The 21,964-nt window shown below is 37.2% G+C and overlaps 2 protein-coding genes across 2 annotated transcripts in view; both read left to right on the top strand.

Moving 5' to 3' along the window:
* Positions 1-13,763, top strand: part of LOC125651165 (ATP-dependent DNA helicase RecQ-like) — a 29,749-nt gene extending 15,986 nt beyond the window's left edge. The window contains exon 2 of the mRNA XM_056166079.1: positions 13,654-13,763. Coding sequence (XP_056022054.1) covers positions 13,654-13,763 — 110 coding nt within the window. The remainder of the gene's footprint in view (positions 1-13,653) is intronic.
* A 5,389-nt stretch (positions 13,764-19,152) lies between these two features.
* LOC125683531 (uncharacterized) lies at positions 19,153-21,051 on the top strand. Its single transcript, XM_048924780.2, has one exon. The coding sequence runs from the start codon at positions 19,303-19,305 to the stop codon at positions 21,049-21,051; it is 1,749 nt and encodes a 582-aa protein (XP_048780737.2). The 5' UTR covers positions 19,153-19,302.
* Positions 21,052-21,964: the final 913 nt, after the last annotated feature.

Below are 21,964 nucleotides of genomic sequence, written 5' to 3'. Positions count from 1 at the left end.
GGTAAAGAAGAACGTTTCATGGACTGTATCTGATCAAGATATAGGGCTCACAGCGGGTGTGACCGGTCGACAGGGGACGCTTAGTCCACCTACGCACCTGATCCTACCTCTGGTATATCCAGGGGTCCGTGTTTACCCAACTCTCTATTTTGTATTCCTTGTAGGAGTTATAAGATTGAGCATCAGTCGTTATCTTCACCTTCTCTCGATTAAGCAAATATGTATGAAAATGTGAAGATAATGAACAGTGATTGATATCATAACCTAGAATGGTGGATGTGATTTGAAACCTTATGTCTTGATCTGGTAAATGGAGTAAGCCTTAGTCAAAATCAGTGGGCCAAGAACAGCCTAACAATCGGTATGAAACACGTTAAACAACATTTGACCCAGTGATAGGTTATATGGGCAAACATATGTACAATGTATGTAACATACCTTCATATACTGATTTATATTGTATCTGTATAATACTGTTGACTGTATACATTATATGTTTTCAGGACCAAAATGTACATTTGTTTTTAAACTAATTGTGCTATCCTATATAGATAACGGACATTATTATGATCAATAAGACATTACTCATTCAGAATGAGTGTACATTACCAAACTGTCCCAGATGAATAAGCATCCTGTTAAAGGAGTAGTACCCCAGATTTTCTTGAATCCTTGGACCTATTTCCACTCTTGATCTGAGAAGACGTGGATGGTTTTTAAGGCACGGTATTTTCTCAGAAGTACACCCTTATCACGGTGGTCTACGTACAGGAAAAACACTTATAGCGAAGTTCAGGAGAGGAACTATTTCGATTCGTTATAAACGTAATTCGTTAAATTCAGTAACTTTACATTGTTTAAAGACTACAGGGAATGAAAATCACTTTGGTGGAAGTGTAAATTTCTTATAAATGTTTTCTGTCACCATGTTTCACTCCATTCAGTAACTTCTGAACTTGAACGGAAAAGGACACTTTAGGTATATTGTTGCGTGGTCAAGTATAAACACCAATTTTCTCAAGACGTATTTTTGGTTTGGACCTAATATGGCTCCCAAATAGACTTTCATTCTTTTATTATGATGAAAGTTGAACGACTCCCTCATTTTTGTCTGTATCAATTTTATGAATATATATTATAATTTATCTATTCAAAGCCTGAACATGTAATTGTCACTTGTGTTGTTGTTTTACGTCCAATTCAAGAATTTTTCATTCAAATAAAGACGTCATTGGGTGTACGCAAAGTGACACAAATTTGACATGAGGTTGTAGCAGCTAGAGATTTTCTTAAAATCAAGCAAAACACACCAAAACCCCTCAGAATTAAATCAGGTTTTAATGTAAAATAATTCCAATGTTATTTATTACAATTGTTTTGATTGGACAAAAATAAAGCTGAGCAAGAGTTTACACATCAATAAATCCGAAAACGCAGTGTATTCATACACGCCTGAAAATAAATAACATAGTGCGGGGAAACTATTCAAATTTTTGCAATTATTGATAAAGTGAATGAATTGGAATTATAAGAATCAAACATTCTTTTTGAAGAATTTATCGATGCGTAAACTCCGGACATTTTACTCACAAACTTAACATAAAAGTGCTTCGCACTTTTATTCAGTTTGTGAGTAAAATGTCCGGAGTTTACACCTCGATAAATTCTTCAAAAAGAAAGTTTAATCCTATAATAATTCCAATGTTATTTATTACAGTTGTTTTGATTGGACAAAAATAAAGCTGAACAAGAGTTTACACATCAATAAATCCGAAAACGCGATGTATTCATACACGCCTGAAAACAAATAACATAGTGCGGGGAAACTATTCAAATTTTTGCAATTGTTGATAAAGTGAATGAATTGGAATTATAAGAATCAAACATTCTTTTTGAAGAATTTATCGATGTGTAAACTCCGGACATTTTACTCACAAACATAACATAAAAGTGCTTCGCACTTTTATTCAGTTTGTGAGTAAAACGTCCGAAGTTTACACATCGATACATTCTTCAAAAAGAATGTTTAATCCTATATTAAAAATATATTGTCGCTAGTGAGGTAGTTTGTGTAGTTACATTTGTGACGTCACAAAATCCGTTCCATTTGATCTATGACAGTTCATTTCCCTCCTTTGTGAGATGAAATTGAAATTAGATGTCGGATTGCCGATTCTTCCAGACATAATAAGCCTTTCATTTTCATGATGAAAAGAGACAATAAATATTGTAAAAAATTACCTCGTCGTAATTTGAATCCATTCTAATTCGGATAATGAAAAGAGACAATAAATGTTAAGGGGAAATTTCTTCGTCGTACTATGATGCCCAATTCGAATGATTGTAAATTTATTAATCAGTATTTACCATTGCACTGCAATGCAATTTTGTAAAACATTAAATCGGACATTAAAATGTGAAGCATTCTAACCTATTTCCATGGAAACACACTGGGACTGTAATAGGACAGGTTTTTTTTGTTGTTGTTTTTTTTTCAAATGGGAACAGAAGAAACAGTATAACCACTACCATTCATGTAAAAACATTTTTCAAAAGTTATAAATGTATCAAATATAATTCACACATGTAAATACACTAGTGATTTATGAAGTTTTAAGTGCATTAATTATGATGAACACATTAATTATTTGAAGAAAATATTTAGATATATAATACTTATATTGCAAGTGTGATTGATAGATCTCCCCCATGGATGAAAGCAAAGGAGAGTGAATTTTTAAAATATAGAAATGATGATCAGGAGATTTTGTATGTGTTTATAAGGTCACATGAGCTGAAAAAACAAGAGAGCTTTCCTGAACACTTTTTTGTCCGGTGTGGGTCTGTCCATCCGCAAACTTCTTCGACAAATCATGCTTGTCGTCAACATCTATATCATATCAGAAATATTTCATACTAGACCTAATGTTATCAAATTCCATGCATCCAAAGATGAAAAAAACAACAAAAAAACACCTTTTAAAATTGTGTAATACATACAATTAATTACCAAGACAGTAAACCCTTCGGGGTAAATGTATATAGTCTATTATTTTACTTATTTATTATCGATACTGTGATATATAGAGAATATTACATGCTAAAATCCCTATCATATGTCATATCGGCCTGAGTGGCCCCATATCAGCCCGAGGGCCAAAGATAATATTCTACATCTATTTCTCATATATTACACTTTTTATATGAACAGGATAGTTTTTATTTTTAAAATTTGATACGGAGTCCAAAAGCTGATTTTAAAAAATAATATTCTTGTAATCACATGCGGGTGACGTTTTTGCATTTTAAATGCAGATCAAGGAATATTAGATACATGTACATTACTTTTCTATAGTAAAAATCTGAATACACTGATTTACTCTAGTAAAAACTTAGGTACATTGAATCCCTATTATGGTAAATCTCTGTTACATTGATGTAAAAACTTCGATATATCAATTATAATGCAACCACCGCGGTGGTCTAAAGGTTAGAGCGTTCAACCCGCATGCTGAAGGCCGCCAAACCAAAGTCGTTAAAACAGGTAGTGACTGTTCCATCGCCAAACGCTCGGCATCAGATGTGAATGTCACGGGTCCTCGGAGATGACCTTAAAAACGGATGTCCCGTGTCACAGTAGGTGTGACACGCTAAATAATCGTCATTGCTCAAAGGCCGTAAGCGCAGAGCAAAGGCCTAAATTTGAAGCCCTTCACCGGTCTTGGTGACGTCTCCATATGAGTGAAAAATTCTCGAGAGAGACGTTAAGCAAGATATAATCAATCAATAATTATCAGCAATCATCAGGGTGTGACGTACTTTCTTTGCATCGTAAAAACAGACATATCGTGTACTCTCCGTATAATATTTTCACTTGGCATAAGGTGTATGTGTACCAAGTTTGATGGTCCTAGCTCCATCGGTTCGGTCTGTATATTGCCTACAAGGTTTTCCTACTAAGTGATACTGTGGCCTTGACCTTTGACCTAGAAAAATGATAGGCATCTTCCGTTCATTTTGGTAATGAAATGTACGAAGTTGAAATATCCTGGATCTTACGGTTTGGTTTGCATCCTGCCTACAAGGTTTTCCTACGAAGTGATACTACAACCGTGACTTTTGACCTCTGACCTTGCAAATTATAAGCATCTTCCTCTCATCATGGTGATCAAATGTACCAAGCTGCAATATTATAGAGCTTACGGTTTGGTCTGTGTCCTGCCTACAAGATTTTCCTACTAAGTAATACTGCGACCTTGACCTCTGACCTTGAAAAACAATAGGCATCTTTATCTCATCATGGTGATCAAATATATCAAGTTGCAATATCCTGGAGCTTATGGTTGGTCTGTATCCTACCTACAATGTTTTCCCACGAAGTGATACTGCGACTCTGACCTTGAAAAACACCAGGCATTTTTCTCCCATTATGGTGGTCAAATGTATAAACCCTGAAGCGTACTACTACACCACTTACACGGAACGGTACGAAGCTATTCTTGCACGGAACGGTGAACGGTTTGCATGGAACGGTGAACGGCTTGCACGAAACGCTGAACGGTCTGCATGGAACGGTGAACGGTTTGCACGAAATGCTGACCACTTTGTAGGCGTGGCTTGCACGCTTTGTGAATTGTCTGCACGAAACGGTAGGAAGTGTCCTGCAAGGTTTGATTTTTTCGGTATTATTTGGTTCAACTAGTTTCAATATAATGACAGTATTCTAGATATTAAAAAATGTTGAGAAAAAAAATGATAGTGATTTATTTTTAAAAAAATGATTGCTCATGTACGACGCGGTAAATTTCATGTTTACTTATTAGATCAATGACTTATGAACACGTTGGAATGAAAACAAATAAACATTTTTTTAATTTTCGGAAATAAAAGAAAAATATGCTAAAATCGTATCGGCACGGATTATTGATTAATCAAATTTTATTAATTCATTGCTCTATTAAATTCATTGAAACTAAATATGAAATGGTCGCGTCTGTTTCGCTATTTTTGTACATTCATTCTGAGTGTCGTTGAAATATATTCGCAATTTGTATATTCTAGGCCTCTTCCCAAAGACAGCTGCTAAATAAACCTATAAATTTTATATACATGTGTACGTGTATGAAAGCAGATAAAATGATTTCAAAAAACTTCTCGTCAGGAAAGATTGAAACATATTTGGGCGGAGAGAGGGTTGTGAACGGTCTGCACGAAACGATAGGCATGACCTGCACGCTTTGATTTTTCTCGGCATTATTTGTTTCAGCTTGAGGTTAGTTTAAACAGGGAATAGTTAATTGACTTATGAATACTTTGGAATAAAAGGAAATGAATATTTTTTAACTTCGGAAATAAAGGAAAAAGATGCATAAATTGTATCGTCATGGAATATTGATTATTCAACTTTATTTATTCATTGCTCTATTAAATTCTTTGAAAAAGTCGCATGTGTTGCGCTGTTTTTGTACATTCAATCTGAGTGCCGTTAAAACACTTGTGCAATTCGTATATACCAGGCCTCTTCTCAAAGACAGATAAATGATTTTTAAAAAGTTCTCGTCAGGTAAGACTGGAACATATTAGAGGGGGGGGGGGGTTGCATCTAGACATCGTATTAGCCAGTCAAAAAGAACTTGACTTGTCACCATGGATAAGAAGGGAAAATACAAAACAAAAAGAAACAATCAAAATATGATTGAAATAGATTGAGAAACAAATGAAGCATATAAATGAATAGATAAAACAAATAATGACTAACTTCAGTAATGATCAACAGATATGCGAGCAAATCTAACATCCAATTTTAATTAGATTGCTGCATTTGCCTCAGTCTTAAACCTATAGACAACTGCATTCATTTTTGAGAGACAAAATATACTACTCAAAATTTGATAAGGATCATAGATATTTTTCTGTTTAAAAAATTAATAACTGGCAATATTGTGTCCAAGTGAAATCAAAAACGTCTTCAACAAACTTGCACGTGCATTTCATGTCATGGGAAATGCGTTTCTCATCACAGTTTATGCTTTTGCTACCATTGCACGATTTTCACTCAGGCATCGGTGTCTGATTCTTTCTAAAATTTCAAACTCACTTGAGTGTTTACACTAGGTTTATCAACACGATGCCCCCTCAACGTGTAAGGCGTCGCCTGACGACAGAACAACTGGGCAGATGTATTGGAATGCTTGACGCTGGCTATTTACAACGTGACGTTGCAAATGCACTAAACGTCAGCCAGAGCGTTGTAAACAGGGCCTGGAACCGACAGCAAACTTTTGGTACAACAGCACACCGACATGGGGGTGGTCGTCAGAGGTCCACAACCCAACGCCAAGACCATTTTGTGGCTCTTCAAGCACGACGCCATCCCTTCTGGACAGCAACCAGCCTACGTAACGACCTCCTGAACGCTTCGGGGGTGAATGTGTCCACTCAGACGATACGGAATCGGCTTCACAATGCAGGTCTCAATTTCAGAAGGGCATGTGTTCGAGTCCCTCTGACTGTTCGACACCGGCGGGAGCGATTGGACTGGGCTGAAGATCATGTCACTTGGACACAGAACGATTGGGTTCAAGTTCTGTTCACCGATGAGTCCAGGTATTGTTTGGACTTTACAGACATGAGGCACCGAGTGTGGCGACGACAACGTGAACGTTTCCATGATGCCAACATCAGTGAACATGACCGTTATGGTGGTGGTTCCATCATGGTCTGGGGTGGAATCAGCAGGGATGGAAGAAAGATCTTCATGTCCTGGAGAGAGGAACAATGACGGGGGTGCGGTACCGGGATGAGATCCTCGATGTTTACGTCAGACCCTACGTTGGTGCTGATGGCCCTGAGTTCATCCTGATGGATGATAACGCCCGTCCTCATCGCGCCAGGGTGGTGGAACAGTACCTTCAGCAGGAGACAATTGTCCGTATGGACTGGCCAGCGCGCTCGCCGGACTTGAACCCGATTGAGCATGTATGGAACATGCTGCAGGTTAGGTTGCCCTTTGACGCTGTAGAACACAACCCACGACTTTGGCAGAGCTCGGAAACGCCCTCGTGGAAGAGTGGAACAACCTTCCCATTGGAAACATCCGGGTGCTTATTGACAGCATGACTCGACGTTGTCAAGCCGTCATTGATGCAAGGGGAGGCCATACCCGGTATTGACACTTCATCGATTAAGTATAATGATGGACTATCCCCAAAAACTGTGTAATTCTTTCTCTGGTTTGCTTTTTGTAATGAAATGCCTTAAAGTTTTGGTGTTGTTTATCAGATTTCAAGCATTCCGTATTGATAAAAGTTCATGCCGTTCATGAATTTTCATTCATAACCTGAGTAAACACGTTTCTGAGTCAAATTTATGTCTTTTGTTATGTTAGTGGTAAATTACACACATATAACCTAGTGATCCTTATCAAATTTTGAGTAGTATATATAAACCCCTCTTTTGTCATATTTCAATTGCCCCCGCCGATTTTCACACCTACTGTACGAATGTTAATTTCAAATCATAAATTACGGTCTGCACGGAACGGTGAACGGTTTGCATGGAACGAAACGCTTTGGAGATGTAGTAGCACGCTTCAGGGTCTGTACCAAGTTGCAATATACTGGAGCTTACGTTCGGTTTGTATCCTGCGTACACGATTTCCTTACTAAGGCCAAAGTTTTTATTTTTGTTGGTTTACGATTCCGCCGACCCTATTTTTCCCTATTTGCGGGGGAAAAAACCCGATTTACTTAATTCCCGAAATTGCCACATTTGTCCGGAATTTTCTCGACCAAACGACAGGTTTTATTATTTAGAATACATCTTAATCATTAAAGCGCTTTGTACACTCTGAGGATTTCACAAAATTTAACAAACATTTAAATGACCTGCACAAATACAACGAGAATATCAAAAAATGGCGGGACAGACGTATTTTAAGGTAAAAACTTGTTGCGGAAGCAATTCACCACTTTCCAAAAAGCTTCTTCCTGAGTGGAAAGGCTGACCAAAGAATAGGCGATGCGCTTTACCCACATTTGCCCCAGTATAATGTGTCCATTTTGGAAATTCGGACTTGTAATTCGAAAGAAGAAAAACCATCGACAATAACAGAGCCAGATACTCCCATTTCTGTTCTGGAGTCATTTGGCGTGCGATTTATTTTTGTTGACATAAAACAGAATGGTAAGAACTCAGATATTTTTGTGTGAACATTAAATGATAAAATGACAAATATCTTGCTGATAAACTCGGTGTCTCAATCAAGGTAATAGTTAAATCATTAAGTTTGTTATTGGACATAAAAGTTTAAAAACGTGAAATCCGACACATGAAGCGCTAGAATAATAAGATTCTGCAATTTAACCTTGAACACTTTTAGACTCGCTATAAAAACGAGTTTTACGATTTTTATTTACTTTTTTTTTTAAAACAAGAGAGTTGCAGCTAAGGAGAAGGGATATGTTAGGCTTAAAGGTCATAGGAGACGATTTTCAAAAATTTGTTTTGCACGAAAATGTGTTCTTCTTTAATTACTTAACATATGTAAATAAGTCATTCAGAAACAATCGTAAGGTAACAGACGCTACAGACCGTCAAATGTTGCTGTGGTGTGAAGTATCAAAATAGTAAGATGACTTATTGTCCTTGCTTGATGACGTCAAAAGAGACCAGCCTGACGCAAATGTGTATTTATACTAACAACTGCGGGTTTTAGCCGTCAAAATGTTCAATGTGCTTACATTGAACTAATGTAGCAAATCAGGTATTTCTATATACTTTTGTCTAAATGATCCAACGTTCAGAAAGTCTTGTGTGTGAAATCTACACTGAGAATACAGAACTCGAAGTTGTTTGACAATACTTTTACGCGATTGTACAATACGATTGTAAACGGGAGTTGATGTGGATCAGTTTCGTTATTGTATACACTCTACTTTGGCAAAAACTAATGGGTTTATGAAATTAAATCTTCGACCAGATGCAGTTCTCAGTGGCAGATTTAAGGGGGATACATCCTGCGCCCCCCCCCCCCCTTAAAATTTTCAAATTTAAGGTAAATCGTAGTATCTTGTTTAGAAAAATGTACTGAACGATAATGATTTCTTCTACTCCCGGAGAAATAAATGACAAAATATTTTGATTTCTTGGATAACTTCATTGGGAGGACTTAATTGTTTTCCAAAACCCTTTAAAATTTGCGTCATATTATTAATTTCACCTTATTAAAAATGATAGAAAATAGTACAAATGACTAAATAGGAGACATATTTCAAGCCCTCTAAAATCTGTAAAATCCAGGAGCTTCCGGGGGCTTCGCCCCCTGGGCTCCCACCAGGTCGTCCCCTGAACCCCCTGTCTCATAAAGTGGCGCCTCCCGTAACTGCAATTCCTGGATCCGCCCCTGGATCTAACTATTTTCAACTACAGACCAACTGCAAGCACGGCGAAGACGAGAAAATCCTGCTAAACGTTGACTGTATAATGACGGTAGTACAGCTATTTATAATTTAGTATTTAAACACGATCTGATTTGTTTAGAAATGGAATTTGACTATGAAATAGTCATATGAAGCTCTCCTGATCATAATCTTTATCTCTGAATAGATCCCCCCCCCCCCTCTTTTCTGCTTAAAAAAGAATGTTCAAAGCAAATAGTGGAGCGATATTGAAAATTACAAGTTTTTATTTCAGGTGAAATAAACCAATTTTTACGGTCATGCAAAAGTTGGGGGATGATTTTCTTCTTCTTCGAATGAAGCACTAATTTGTACGATGGTTTCCTTATTGGGGTCAAAATTTAAAACAAAAAATTAAAGGCCGAGAATTTTGAACAACTGGTCGGGTTTCCTCAGGTAAGTTAAGTGCGGGGCGGGACTAATTTTAGGCAGGTGTGAAGCCCCAAGCACGAGGGAACCCTGCTAGCTTGTATATACCGTCCCAAATACACGGGGTGTTACCTGCATTACCTGTACGTTTTTGTAAGATTGAAAAATTCATGGGAGTCATTTTTCTTGCGCAGGTTAATCGAAACGTTGATAATTAAATCTAATGAATCAACATGTAAAAATTAAAGCTCGATAAATTTATTTTGTATAAATGAGAACGTTAGCTATTGATAAATTAGGCAGATTATTCTTTTTTCTAAGTTTTCTTGTATCCATTTGACTGCCTACTGGGTATCCGTCGATGTATGACTGCCAAACATACAGTTTCCGACGGGAGTTCCTGCGAACTGTGCAGATTTTCTGGCTATGTACAGCTTATTAACTGATCATCGTCCCACACCCCTCGATGACTCAACATATTCCAAAACTGTTTAGATTAGAAAGTTTTATTCTGTTTGAATTAGTTTTTCTGGATCGCACACCAGAATTCTTTGGCTACCTAAAGTTGTCTGTGTGACTCGTCCAAAACGCATGGCCAACAAAAACAGTCAGGACATTCGGATTTTTCGACAGTTCCTTCAATAACTGGTCCAGACGAAGAATTCGTTCTTCCTCTGGCTTCCAGTTCCAACCATTATACGCAAGAAAGAGCCCTTATAGCGACTAATGTGATGGTAAATTATTCTTCATATAGGCCCTAATGTCGCAAATTTTATTGTAAAAGAATGTTAAAGCCATTTATATTTATTATTATATTCACCTGTTAAACTAAAATAGCTCACGATACTTGTTAAAATCCTATGAAAATAAATTCAAAATACGGCGCTCACGATGTGTGCAAAGGAAATTCCGATCTGACTGTAGAATATATCCGAGTCAGGGTGGGACTTTGGCACATAAAACCAAAGGGGGATGAGGGGGTACCCACCTTTTTTGTCAGTCAACCTTCAATTTGACACCCACCCCCTCTTGGAAAAAAACCCCCACCGATGCTGCGTCACCGTGTCTGCAAGGGGTTATAAATAGTGCAAGTAATATCTATCTATATTTCTCTTATTGTCATCGGAGAATGTACTATGAAATTAACATACATTTATCATTAACCAGATAGTATTATTTCAAGTCAACCGATTCGGAATAAATAGAACCTCAAATGATTGATCCTCTTGTTCGTCTTCCGATGAAAAATCGTCGATGTGGCTGGCATTTGCATTAATTATGATTCGCAAATCTGAGTGTGGTCTCTTATGACGTCACAAATTCAGGAAATCAGGAACGATAATCGGGTAACGGTTTTCTATTCCAACTACATTTGCACCTCAATTTCTTCGAGTTTATATCGTTATTAATCTTAAAAATGCATTTTTATGAGGAGTCTATGAAACAAAGTTGATAATTATGGAGAGAAAAGATATTTTTAAAAACCGTCTCCTATCACCTTTAATGTTTTTGACGTTTTGATGAATGTCCAAAAATCATACGACAAAATAGCCTCTTCAAGATATGCACAAGGGTATATACATGTATTTATGTATAAAAAAAAATCTAGATCAAAAAGTTTGCACATCAATATTTTATAGTTTATATGTGTGATAAGATTACGTCAAATCTTTTTTTTCAGGGTTGATAATAAACACTTTGAGATGGTAAAATTTATTGCACATTGTTGTACACTGCTATAAAATTAGCATCCTGTCTTTATACATGTAACATTCTTTGTAGTGTGTATTTTTCTGCAGCTTTTCTTGTGGTGTATGGTGCGTGTGTGTAATGTCTATGTCAATACACATCCTGGGATATTAAACATAGCATACTAGTATATTTGCTAATCTTTTAACCCAGCTGTTTTATTTTACAGAAAAAACCCCATTTGAAATGATACTTAGATTTAACATAAAATTGAAATTTTAGTTCTTTTTCATTTAATATTGAGAAGAAATTTATTTTTCAACTTTTTATAAAAGAATACATGTATATATGATTTTTTTTTTTTAAAGGAAATGAGACTGTGTTTTAGTATGTTTGATATGTATTTTTAGGAAAGAGAACAATGCCTAAGACAAAATGTACAATATTGTTTAGAATCTCCTGAAGAAAAAAAGGAGTTGGTTTCACATCTATGCAGGTTTGGATCTACAATAATTTGAAATAATTATGACTTGTTCAGCTGATCAGATTCATGAAAAATCTTAATGATAGGAATATGTGTTCCGTGGTCGAGTGGTTAGAGCATCGAGCTCAAAATCACACGACCTCTCACCTCTGTCAGCGTGGGTTCGAATCCCTCTCGCGCCGGTAAGTGAGAAAGTTTCCCAGTTTACTTTCGGAAGGTCGGTGGTCTCTCTCCAGGTACATTGTATCTGGGTTCTATATTCCACCATTAATAACTGGGCGCCACCATATAACTGAAAAATTGTTGAGTGTGGCGGAAAACATCAATCAATTAAAACAGGTGGAAAGTTCTGGTGTGTATATTACAAAGACACTCACTGATGTTCTTTGCTACTTGGAACCACACATTGATAAGTTCAATGCCAGATGTATTCACTTGGGTGATAATATCAATGATTTCAGAGGATATAATGATTGGAGACATCAAAAAAGAAAAACACCAAAGATAAGAAATGTTATAACTATAAAGAGTTGATGTTAGATATAAGTCTTTTATAAAGAAATACCTGTTTTCTTTATTATGAAATGCATTAAAGCAAACAACTCATGTTTCATTGGTGACATCTTCAGATTTGCATGAAAAAGTCTCAGAACTTCTGACCATAATGGGACACCTATTCTTTTTTAGTAAAGAATCGAAGAAACTGCTTGATATGTGTAATAAGTTGGTCTGTGGTATGAAAATATATTTGGATTTTTTGATTGAGCAGAAGGAAAGAACAGCTTTCAATCACCTGAAGCTGAGAGGATTGAACGACAAGCGGTCTTTAAGAAAACTAGATACTTCTCATGGCGTCAATAAAAACTATTTGAAATTGCATGCGTCGCTTGCATAACTTGAACCATTTGATCCATTGTTTTTATATGATATCCAACCTGAGGATCAATTTGAAAGGCAGAAATGAAAACTTTACACTCAGAGATTTGGAAATTATCTTGGAAATTTCCATTTTGTTTGGAAAATCGAAGATAATGATGCAACTGGTGACCTAGAGGCCATATCAAACATAAAGGAACACTTGCCTATTTATGCAACAAGGGCAATGAGAAATGAGTTTATTAACCCTTATTCAAAAACTGGAACTAAACCTGCTATCTTACGAGATATGTTCAGATTCCTGACACGTGATGCTAGTGCAGCAGTATCAAGTGATAAAAGAGCAGTGGATGATAAGAGTTTTAGAGTTCCTTTTACAATCTGATGCACCAGAAATGTTTTACGACTTGAGAAGAAATAATTGCAGACCCAAAGAACCAACATTGGACCCATTTTGGAATGCCCTAGATTCATATTTAGAGGAGGTACCTGTTGTTCAGGAGAGGCGTCATTCTGATAAAATGTACATGCTCTTAGCCATTAGATGCTAGGATTTGATAGAAACTATAGCTGCAAAGCTGCTTGCTGGATCAAATTTACCATCCCGATCATGGTTATGTCTGAATTTTTGGACATCCAATGCTTTTGTGCGATCAGCAGTATGCTACACAGGCCGCTTTAAAGTCAAGTATGCAGTACAACAAAGACTTACTAGAGCCAAACATCCTGATTCATCTTATGCCTTCAATCTTTTTTCCATGATGAACGAATTGGTAGTGAAGTTAGGTACAGACTGTGCTTTAATATGCCTAAATGACAAGTCCATTGTGCCAACAGGTGAACCAGGATCACCGACATCAACAGGTGCTAGAGCCCATAACAAGTGACATCAACAGGTGCTAGAGCCCATAACAAGTGACATCAACAGGTGTTAGAGCCCATAACAAGTGACATCAACAGGTGTTAGAGCCCATAACAAGTGACATCAACAGGTGCTAGAGCCCATAACAAGTGACATAGACAGGTGTTAGAGCCCATAACAAGTGACATCAACAGGTGCTAGAGCCCATAACAAGTGACATCGACAGGTGTTAGAGCCCATAACAAGTGACATCGACAGGTGCTAGAGCCCATAACAAGTGACATCGACAGGTGTTAGAGCCCATAACAAGTGACATCGACAGGTGCTAGAGCCCATAACAAGTGACATCGACAGGTGTTAGAGCCCATAACAAGTGACATCGACAGGTGCTAGAGCCCATAACAAGTGACATCGACAGGTGCTAGAGCCCATAACAAGTGACATCGACAGGTGCTAGAGCCCATAACAAGTGACATCGACAGGTGTTAGAGCCCATAACAAGTGACATCGACAATTGTTAGAGCCCATAACAAGTGACATCGACAGGTGCTAGAGCCCATAACAAGTGACATCAACAGGTGCTAGAGCCCATGACAAGTGACATCAACAGGTGCTAGAGCCCATAACAAGTGACACCAACAGGTGTTAGAGCCCATAACAAGTGACATCAACAGGTGCTAGAGCCCATAACAAGTGACATAGACAGGTGTTAGAGGCCATAAAAAGTGACATCAACAGGTGCTAGAGCCCATAACAAGTGACATAGACAGGTGTTAGAGCCCATAACAAGTGACATCAACAGGTGTTAGAGCCCATTACAAGTGACATCAACAGGTGTTAGAGCCCATAACAAGTGACATCAACAGGTGCTAGAGCCCATAACAAGTGACATCAACAGGTGTTAGAGCCCATAACAAGTGACATCAACAGGTGCTAGAGCCCATAACAAGTGACATCAACAGGTGTTAGAGCCCATAACAAGTGACATCGACAGGTGCTAGAGCCCATAACAAGTGACATCGACAGGTGTTAGAGCCCATAACAAGTGACATCGACAGGTGCTAGAGCCCATAATAAGTGATATCAACAGGTGCTAGAGCCCATAAGAAGTGACATCAACAGGTGCTAGAGCTCATAACAAGTGACATAGACAGGTGTTAGAGCCCATAACAAGTGACATCAACAGGTGTTAGAGCCCATAAGAAGTGACATCAACAGGTGTTAGAGCCCATAACAAGTGAAATCAACAGGTGCTAGAGCCCATAACAAGTGACATCAACAGGTGTTAGAGCCCATAACAAGTGACATCAACAGGTGCTAGAGCCCATAACAAGTGACATCAACAGGTGTTAGAGCCCATAACAAGTGACATCAACAGGTGTTAGAGCCCATAATAAGTGATATCAACAGGTGCTAGAGCCCATAACAAGTGACATCAACAGGTGTTAGAGGGGGCTGGGGGGTGCTAAAATTTTCAAAGTTTAGGTTACAAATCAGTGCGTTCTATAAAAAGGGGAAAATCAAATCATATCTATAATAATCGATTCTAAAAGGTAAATGTCAAAATACATGAAGTAACTAACTGCGTCACTTTCGGGAAACCCTGCGCAGTTTGTAAACGAATGTGATTGTGACGTCATTTTTATCCATGCTGAAAATCTACAATGAAATGCCGATAAGTTATAACTGTCAATTCAATAATATGTCAAAAACAAATATATAACAATAAATGAATATGTAATCTATTATATCTATCATATTTTATGTGAAATCAGTAAGCACTCACATCGATTCCTGCGTCGCAGCGACAACATGCTTATTATCACCTGACAGCCACTTTTATGAAGGTCTATGTCAAGGGTTAAAGGTGATATACCATATTTAATAATGTGGCTAAAATATTTAAATTTTCATCTAGATTTGCCCTGATGCACTACACGTCGGAGATAAAATACGTTATATCAACATTATTTATTTTCGTTGTTGATATTTTTCAAATCTTAAAAATTGTTTTCTCTGTTTAAAAGTTTAAGAAACAGGGACAACAAAAAAATGTTGCCATACTGTAGAGAACCCTAGTGACAAGAGTTGGGTTAGTTGGACGTAAACACACGAATGTGATACATGTTCTATTTAGTGGTGTTATTGATTGACTGATATGTTCCGCCACACTCAACAATTTTTCAGTTATCTGGTGGCGCCCAGTTTTTATTGGTAGAAGAGAGAACCCAGATACAGTGTACCTGGGAAGAGACCACCGACCTTCCGAAGGTAAACTGGGAAACTTCCTCACTTATCGGCGCGAGCGGGATTCGATTCGAACCCGCACCGACAGAGGTGAGAGGCCGTGTGATTTTGAGCGCGATGCTCTAACCACTTGGCACGGAGGCCCTAGTGGTGTTATATTTAAGCCCAATAAGTGAACTTTTTGTTAATAGTACTGTACTTAAAACAATATTCAATTTCATTACTAAGTGTAGCAAACAAGTCAAAAAATAATTCAGAGAGTATTGTAGCGTGTTTTCCGCTTACTGATATTGTGTGACGGAGTCTGGGTACTCGTGGATATATGTATAAGGTGCACATATCTCGGTCAATTCTTGTGTCACAAGAAATACAAATAGATGGTATCAAATCCCAGCTCAATGACAAGCAAATACATGTAAGTTTGACTAGAAAGAAATTTAATGATGATAAATTTTGCTTCATTTGAGTAGGGTTGATAAAGGTTTGTTTTTCTTTTTAAGAGGGGATGTAACTTCACCTATGAAGGCTAATTATTTGGTTAAATTTTACCCTTAAATCACTAAAATTCAGGACCCACTGGTTTGCCCCCAGACCCCCTGCCTTTGGAAAATTTCCACGCCCCCCCCCCCCCCCCCCCCAAGAATTCCTGGATCCGCTACTGAATATATCAGAATTCAAATTGAATTATCTCCCACAGACAGCGGTAAATAGATAAAGTAATAATAACAAAGATGATGACATACATATATACAGACAAAGTGAAATGTATATAGACAATCTAACCAATTATTCTTATTTAAAGATAGTCTATTTCCTTACACAGTACTCAATCAAAAGGATAGGAGAGCAAATAAATAATATATTAACGTGGCCTTTGTTCAGCTGGTTCAATTCTTGTATACAAGTGAAGTGGAAATGTACACCTCTGATGTATACAAAGCACCTTGATTGGTTAAGTTGAAGGAAAGATACGAGTTTTGTGGACATGATTTGAAATGAACCATCTGTATAGAGCTTGAATAAATGATTATTGTAAATCCTATTCTAGATCAGTTGGAATAGATCACCTGGAGTCCTCTTAATCAGCGGATATTATGTATGCCCCCTTTATATCCCCTTTTAGAATTGCTTCATAATTCTTCATAGTTTAAATCATCTGATGTATGATAAATTATTATCCATTTAATGTCACATGAAATCCGTTGTAAAATACATACACTGATCAGATGTGGATGAGTGTAAAGTAGGATATATTAGAGGTGGGATGAGGTGCCTAGGAGGAGTAAGAATCCCATGTCTCGAATGGTCACACCCGGTGTAACTCCTTTATTTTGGTCAGTTAAACGGAGTAATCCGTAGTCAAAATCAGTGTGCCAAGAACGGCCTAAAAATCGGTATGAAACACGTCAGGCAGTGTTTGACTCAATGACAGGTTGTAATTGTAAATACGATCGTTAAAATGATCAATGAATTTGTGAAGCGCTGACTTTAAACTAGATTGTTGAAAACTCTAGTGTAACGTCAACTCACTTAGTTAATTATTAAGTTTTCATAAAAGTTTATGGGTTGTCCTATCCTGGGGAGGATTTAATGGCTTTCATTTTGCAGTTACTGCCCATCCACAGAAAGTTAGGGGCTTGCTTACCATCCTAAACTTCACATAAATAGTATCAACAGACAGTAATAGTAACGTTTACGTTACCAAATTCTTTATTATGCTGAGTTTTAACAGGTCTAGTTTCTTCGAATTTATGGGGAAAAAACTTTTTAAATTGTGCATTCCATCAAACTGTAGTTACATCCATATTTAATATTCATTTTGTCTATATTATGATACAATACAGAATTTCAGAAGTAACATCTGGAAATAAAAGCATGATGAAAATATAGGGCTCAAGATATAGGGCTCGTGGCGGGTGTGACCGTTCAACAGGGGATGCTTACTCCTCCTAGGCACCTGATCCCACCTCTGGTATATCCAAGGGTCCGTGTTTGTATAACTCTCTATTTTGTATTGCTTATAGGAGTTTTGAGATTGGTCACTGTTCCTTATTTTCGCCTTTCATGAAAGCATGTAATATAATCAGGCACGAATCTTCGTGTGTTTTTTTTAAAAGGGGGGGGGGGTGTCAGAGAAGAATTAGTTGACTTCACAATATGATCTGATAATTCTTGACAATCTATTTTTTAAATAAAATAAATCCAAACCTCCAAATCCTAGATCACGTGGGAAGTGAAGATCCTTTAGTTTAATTCATCGGTTAAATTTTACATTTGAGTTACAATTTACTGCTACTCTTTTTTAAAAGGTGGTGGTGGGGGACAGTTTTTCAGCCTATCTATAGATCGAACTCTGCTCGTAAAAAATAACCAACTTTGCGTATAATAATGAAAGAGGACAGAACTCTGTAGCTACGTGCCTGTCATTTTGTTGTGTACATATGAGTAATTGCAATGCAGGTGAAGCTGTGCAATGTACATGTAAGTTGATTAACACAAAAATGTAATTAAATTTCAAAAGATTGAATCAGACGCGAAATTATGTCAACAGAAATATTGTACTAGACATACCGATTCAACATAATTAACATATGGCTGAAGGTCCTAAAGTCGTGCGTGCCCAGTAGTCGTGCGCCATTTTGTTTGTTGTCACAATCGGGGCGCGTGCCCAAATATTACGTCACGAGCAGCTGATTTTCGAAGATAATAGAAGAGAGCGTCCGTATTTTTACTCAGAGTGAAATATGCGAAACAAACAGGTAAGAAGGATAAAAATACAATTATACACCCAAAATACCCGCCATTTTGTTAATGCTTTTCCCCCTGTCTGTGAAAGTATATGTTAATCATACTGAACCGCAACCTGTGGACATACCAACCACATGGCTAATTAGCATAACCCAAGGTGAAGGCTACCACGTAGTTTGAATTGTTTACGAGGCCAAATATTTTAATTGTTGGTGTATTGAAAATTTGGTAGTCCTTATTTTTATTTGGAAGGTTGTATAAGACGTAGGGAATTAGTGTGTAGTAATTGTTATTAAAGAATAGTACTTTAATTCATAAATTTCATCGATTTAATTTAATAATATGATCTAATAATGTACACTAATCTACCATATATATTAAAATGTTACATCTATGAATAAATCAAATTTTATTTTTTAATTTGAAGTTAGTACTAGTAATAGACTAATACATGTAAAGTGATAAAGTTATCTCTTTTACTGTTTTAGACTTCAAAGAAAAAAACAGATGTTAGGTTGAGACAATACAGTCCAACTCGACTTATCAATGCCTATCTGGCTGTCAAGGATATGGGTATTAGTGTCCGTAAGGCAGCGAAGAAATATAGTGTCCCCGTCCAAACTCTTCGTGACCGCGTGAAAGGGAAAGTTGATATGGAGAAGGTCACTATGGGACCAGCACCTTTATTAGGACAGGAAGAAGAAGCCATGCTAGTGTCCCACTTGAAGGAAATGGCAGCACTGGGGTATGGATACACACGACAAGAAGTGACTAACATTGCATCAGATTATGCAATTCAACTTGGTAAAAAGACTAAACAACAGAAACCCCTCACACTTAAATGGTTTAGAGGATTGATGAAGCGGTGGCCAGACTTGAAGGTTGTAAAGCCAAGAGCCTTAGAGTACCAACGAGCAAAATCAGCAAATCCAGGAAATGTGAAAAAGTACTTTGACGAACTTTCAACTATTCTTAAGAAATACAGTTTATTGGACAAACCCCATAGAATATTCAACATTGATGAGAAAGGAATTACCCTTAATCATGTGCCTCCTCATGTAGTATCGGGCACCGGACAAACTCCACAGGCAGTTACAACAGGAAAATCCTCTACAGTCACTATATTGGGATGTGGTAGTGCCTCGGGGGTTGCCATTCCACCATATTTTATATTTCCTGGAATGCGCATGAGGACAGAGTTGATGGAAGGCGCAACACCTGGAGCAACTGGTGATGTATCAGAGAGTGGTTGGTCTAACTCTGTTATTTTCCTACAATATCTACAGAACCACTTCCTTCAACATGTTCCTGGTGGACTGCATGAACCAGTTTTGTTATTGTTGGATGGACACAAGTCCCATGTTTCTGTTGCTGCGGTGGAATGGGCCAAGGAACACAATGTTATACTGCATGTATTGCCAGCACACACAAGTCATATTCTTCAACCCATGGATGTTGGTTGTTATGGCCCCCTCCAGAAAATCTATAACAATTTGTGTCATAAACAGATGAGAGAAACATCAACAGTTATATTGAAGCAGGATATTTGTTCGCTAGCATGCCGTGCATATACAAAAGCTCTTTCAGCAGAAAACCTTCAGTCTGCCTTCCGCAAGTGTGGGATATACCCATTTAATGCTGATGTAGTCCCAGCAGAAGCCATGGCACCTTCATATGCAATCTTGACGGTCACCCATGAGGAAAATCAAGAAATGGCAGAGGCAGATGAGGATGATAATGATGTTATAGTTGAGAACAATAGCTTAAATTTTTTTGCTGAACGCTCGAGGGAGCTTGTCCATGTAGAATCTGAAGGATCGAGGGCCAAAAAACCACGCAATACTCTCAGCAAGATAACATCAGGCAGATCAATTACTGAGCTTGAGGTGTCCAATAAAATTAAAGAGCATGTTTCATCCAATAAGAAATCTACAGGAAAAAGCCACGCAAATGCAAGGAACAAGAAAACTTCATGTCGGACTAACAATGACTCTCAGGAACCTGGACCTTCCTACATGGGCCCAACGAGTAGTAAGAAGATAAACACTTCTCATCATACTAAGGATCATTCTCAGGAACCTGGGTCTACAAACCGATATCTTTTATCCGAAGATTCCGAAGATGTTTCCATTTCTGAGGAAGAACTGTGCTGCATTTGTAAAAAGTACACACCTGAAGCCGTCCGACAAAGTGCATCCCTAATTTTTGTGAAGTGGGTGCAATGTGATATGTGCAGACATTGGGTTCACTTAAACTACTGCACTGATATCAGAGTGATTCGTATTGGTGATCAGTATAAATGTCCCCACTGTAAATAGAGTAAACACGTGTACTTTTGAAATATGTTTATTACCAAGTTTTGAACAGTTTCATTATTCGAAATATAGTTGACTTTGATGTTATTTTGATGCCTATCATATTTATTCTGTTGTGAAATTTATGGTATTTTGAGTTTCATATTGAAATTCATCAAACTGTGAAATGCAATCAGTGTAATGAAATATTTCATTTCCATTAGCTGTATATAAGTGTAAATGCATAAAACGAATGTGATATTTAAGAAATGAATGAAAAAAGTTACCACACACTAAAAATGTGTTTTTCTTGGCCTCATTTAGCTGTTACATCCGGGTGCACGACTACTGGTCCTAAACAAATATGGCTGACGTTGAACTTCACTTGCTTTATGTCTCAATAATAAACATGATAAACCGCTTTGAAATATTTTGAATAAAGAGAAAGTAAGATTATAACATGGTAAGTTAAAATATCATGTGAAATAAGCTAATATTTCGTTTAACTGTTTCTTGAAACGGATACTCTCTTAAGCGCACGACTACTGGGCACTCGAGGGTACTCTATGCATTGATACCCTCGGCGCAAGAACATTATACAAGTATTTTTGTCCATAGTATGAAATGATAAATTGATAATGTAAAATGCATTGATTTGCATATGCCATTTCAGGCATATCGAATTTTGTATTGTGTTTTGGTCATCGAAAATATTGATTAAAATTACATGTATTAATAAAAATATGCTGATAGGTAGAGATATCTTGATCTAAATAAGACGAGGACTAATATCTACATACTTTGTTACATCATGGCATTACATATCTTGCGAAAACAAATCACAAGGGAAACATTGAATGTAATCGGAAACTAGAATAATATACAGTCATAATATTTTTCAGTCTTCAAACTTAATTCTTAGAAAAATTCCTTAATA

This window comes from Ostrea edulis, chromosome 5 (assembly GCF_947568905.1).
Source record: "Ostrea edulis chromosome 5, xbOstEdul1.1, whole genome shotgun sequence".
In the NCBI taxonomy this organism is placed as follows: Eukaryota; Metazoa; Mollusca; class Bivalvia; order Ostreida; family Ostreidae; genus Ostrea; species Ostrea edulis.
The sequence above is the reverse complement of the archived record's forward strand: the minus strand, read 5'-3'. Positions and strand labels throughout refer to the sequence as shown.